At 45.3% G+C, this 4,185-nt stretch overlaps 1 protein-coding gene across 2 annotated transcripts; it reads left to right on the plus strand.

Annotated features, from left to right (window-relative positions):
- Positions 1–224: 224 nt before the first annotated feature.
- LOC130521776 (GRB10-interacting GYF protein 2-like) lies at positions 225–2,775 on the plus strand. 2 transcript variants are annotated; one of them, XM_057025575.1, is made up of 3 exons: positions 225–1,122; positions 1,605–2,417; positions 2,502–2,775. In XM_057025575.1, exons 2-3 carry the CDS (start codon positions 1,725–1,727, stop codon positions 2,577–2,579), a joined length of 771 nt encoding a protein of 256 aa, XP_056881555.1. In that variant the 5' UTR covers positions 225–1,122; positions 1,605–1,724; the 3' UTR covers positions 2,580–2,775. The 2 variants fall into 2 exon arrangements, with proteins under 2 accessions (XP_056881555.1, XP_056881556.1); XM_057025576.1 differs by lacking the exon at positions 225–1,122 and having other exon boundaries at positions 1,412–2,417.
- Positions 2,776–4,185: the final 1,410 nt, after the last annotated feature.

The following is a 4,185-nucleotide window of genomic DNA, read 5'->3' on the forward strand; positions in this document are numbered from 1 at the left end:
ACAGCCTGTGCTCTGATCATAGAAGAATCCTTAATCATAAATGTAAAAGTGATCAATGAATGATATGACAGGAGGGGGTTCTGAGGGAACACTGACACATGTTCTACCTCAACACCATAAGTCAGGACTAGTTACATAGTTATAGTTATAGTTATATTAGTTTCTCCAACTTGTGCTTTGGTATTAATTTTAATAAGATGATGGTGATTGACCACTCCCCTGCTCTGTGCTTGGTGAACTTTTAACCGTGGAACAGAGACTACCTCTATAGTGTTAAATATGTTATTGTTGGTGGATGAGGGTTCTATGGAAGCAGCAGAGAGGTGTGTAAGACCACAACTCTGCATCCTGGACTGGACCCTGGGTTGTCAGGTCACTTTGGGTCTCATAAAATTAGCCAAATTACTAGAAATGAGAGAGACACCATCCCGTGTGGGATGGACGCCGTCTCTCCTAATCAGACCAGGTTTCCCCCAAAAAGTGCTCCAATTGTCTACAAAGGCCACCTGGTTTTCGGGGCACCACCGTGACAGCCAGCGACGAAGCGACGACATGCGGCTAAACATCTCCTCGCTGGCCAGATTGGGGAGGGGACCAGAGAATGCTCCGGAGTCCCACATCGTTTTTGCGTAGTTGCACACCGACTCTATGTTAATTTTGGTGACCTCGGACTGACGAAGCCGGGTGTCGTTGGCTCCGACGTGAATAAAAACTTTACCAAATTTACGTTTACATCTCGCCAGGAGCTTTAAATTTGCTTCTATGTCGCCCGCTCCGGCCCCCGGAATGCTCTTAACTATGGTCGCTGGAGTCGGCTTCACGGAGCGCAAAACAGAGTCGCCAATTACCAGGGTCGGTTTCTCAGCGTGTGTCGCCGAGTGGGGAAAAGCGATGAGCCACGGGAAGCGGGTGGTGGGGCACCGTGAGCCTTTGTTTGGGCTCCGCTTCCAGCGAACCGTCTCCCAGCCGCCCTGGCGAGCCGGCTGCTGCCGGGGGGCCGCTAGCTGAAGCTACGCTAGGCGGCTCCGCAGCAGCTAGCTTCTCCTGGCTACCTGACGCAACTCCAGCTAACTCCAAGCTGCGGAACCGCGTCTCAAGCTCGCAAGTCTCGCCTCCATACCCGTAAATAAACTACACTTTCTGCACCCATTCCCTTCACTAAAGGAGGCAGAGGAGCAACTAAACATTTCACACGCTGAACAGACAAAGACACCGGGTGAAACAGACGGTTAGGCCATGCTAATGCTAATAATCGGCGAAGCCCTGTATTTGTTTAATATGGGTTGTTTCTCATTGTTGTTATCAGGTGACTAGAATGTCCCAAGTGTTCAAATTTCAAGTAAAGTGAATACAACACACCAAGTGTTCAAATTTCAAGTAAAGTGAATACAACACACCAAGTGTTCAATTTTAAGTAAATTTAATACAACACACACACCGTGCACAGTGGAACCAACGAACAATTGAGAAGACAGGAAGTGACGCAATACGTTACTCCGACTCAATACAGTTGGCCCTCCAACTGTATTTTTAGTCTTTGATCTCCTTTATGTCATTGATGTCTCCTTTATGTCATTGATGTCAAAATTGTTCTTTCATGTCAGATCAATGGAATCAAAGGATCAAACCGAACTGGCAGATCAAACACATCAGCTCCACCTCATCAGCACACGCCTGAGGAGCTCGACACTCTTGTACCACACTGGTGACCAGCAGACGCATCTATGGCACAGAGAGGAACTCAGCAGCTGAAGCAAGAATCATCCATGGAGACTTGGAGGGAAGAGGTCCAGCATCTCAGAGAAGCCCTGGCTGAGAAGGAGGAGCAGCTCAGCAGGGTAGTGAAGAGGCGACAAATGAGAACTGTGGCCCATGTGGAGGCCCTGACCCTGCTGAACAGCACACAAGCTGCTCTGAAGGAGAGCGAGCTGAAATGTGCTTCTCTGGAGGAAACCCTCCACAGCCAGCAGCAGGAGAACGAGGAGACACACAGGAGAGAGCTGATGGAGCAGGAGGAAGGCCTGAATCAGAAGCTCCTGGTGATCCAGGAGGAATTTGAAAGGAAGCTGCAGGAAGAAAGGCAAAGATCTCATGAAGAGAAAGAGGCCATGAGGCAGCAGCTCTTTCTGGAAGAAAAAAAGTTCCAGAAACTTCTTGATGAAGAGAAACAAAAATATCATGAGAAGATCCTGCAAAAAGAAGAGTTGATGAAGCAGCAGCTGGTGGTTAAAGAAGAGAACTTTAACAGGATGCTGGCTGATGTTCATCAGCGGTGGGAGAGGACCGCTCAGACATGGGTCCAGATGAACGAAGAGCTGGAGCACAAGTTCGAGGAAAGCCAACGTTTCAGGCAACATGAGGAGGCAAAGAACAAAGAGGAGCTCCAGAGGCTCTCTGAAGCGATCCTCCAACTTGAGGTGAGATGCTTTTACCTTTGTTCCTCTTCCAGAAGATTTCAGATGATGTTCAGTGAAATCTAAAACAATCTCTCTTTTCTGCAGCTTCAATTATCAAAGAAGCAGAAGAAAAAAAGCTTCTGTAGATGGATCAGGAAAAAGATGAGGTTCTGGAAAAAATAAACAATAATTCCAGAGCTTCCAAAGCTGCCGCCCCCCCCCCCCTCCTCCTCCTCCTCCTCCTCCTCCTCCTCTTCCTCTACATCCTGACCTCCAGCGTCACATCCTTTCTACAACATTTTTATTTTACAGTATAATCATTGTTTATGTTCTATGTTTGGATTTTTGATGTAGAAACAATAAAACTCAAAGTAAACCACCAGATTGTAGATGTTGTAAATGACAAATTTAGAAATGGCTTCATCTCATTCCTTGAGTCAGTTGGTTTCCTCCAGCAGATAAACCAACCAACTCATGGCTTCAACCACACCCTAGATCTAGTCCTGACTTATGGTGTTGAGGTAGAACATGTGTCAGGGTTCCCTCAGAACCCCCTCCTGTCAGACCATTCTTTGATCACTTTTACATTTATGATTAAGGATTCTTCTATGCTCAGAGCTCAGTCTGACTATAGCAGATGTCTTTCAGATAATGCTGTAGCTAAGTTTAAGGAAGTGATCCCTGTGCTGATCACTGACCACTGTGTGTTTCCCCAGGGATCAATCATTATAATTAAGATTAAGATTAAGATGAACTTTATTCATCCCCGTGGGGAAATTGAATTATAGTAGCAGCGTATGCAGAGTAAAGAGACAGAAAAAATAAATACAGATAAGATTAGAATGTTATAAGCATATATACAGCATATATTATAAGCATATATATATATATATATATATATATAATATATATATATATATATATATATATATATATATATATATACATAATATAATATATACATATTACAAGCATTATAAGCATATATACATTAATATAGACTAAATTAGAAATAAAATTACAACATGAACATTCCACAGTTGTTGTTATTGGCTGGGTTTGGATGAGTTATATAGTCTGATGGCGGACAGCAGGAATGACTTCCTGTACCGTTCCTTAGAGCAGCGAGGCTGCAGGAGTCTGTTGCTGAAGCTGCTCCTCAGTTTGTCCACTGTGTTATGGAGGGGGTGGGAGGGATTGTCCATGATTGTCCGCAGTTTCAACACCATCCTGTCCCTCACCACCTCGTCCAAGTTATCAAGTCTACAGCCAACAACAGACCCTGCCTTTTTAATGAGTTTATTAAGTCTGTTGGCATCCTTTGCTTTAATGCCTGCACCCCAGCACACTGCAGCAAAGAAGATGGTGCTAGCCATGACAGACTGGTAGAACATGTGGAGCATCCTGCTGCAAACACTGAAGGACCTGAGTCTCCTGAGGAAGTAGAGTCTGCTCATGGCCTTCTTGTAAACAGCATCGGTGTTTGTGGACCACTCCAGTTTATTGTCCAGCTGGACACCCAGGAACCTGTAGGATGGGACTATTTCCACATCTTTCCCACTAATGCAGACTGGGGAGGGAGGGGACTTGCTTTTTCTGAAATCTAAAATAATCTGAGCCCTGCTGAGGTCGACTCTATTGCTGAAGGTGCAGCAACCTCACTGAGAATCACGCTTGATTCTGTTGCCCCCCTGAAAAAGAAAATAGTAAATCAGAGGAGGTGTGGCCCCTGGTATAATTCACACATCAGGACCCTCAAGCAGAAAGTGCGACGGCTAGAAAGGAAGTG

This window comes from Takifugu flavidus, chromosome 2 (genome assembly GCF_003711565.1).
Source record: "Takifugu flavidus isolate HTHZ2018 chromosome 2, ASM371156v2, whole genome shotgun sequence".
NCBI classification, from domain to species: Eukaryota; Metazoa; Chordata; class Actinopteri; order Tetraodontiformes; family Tetraodontidae; genus Takifugu; species Takifugu flavidus.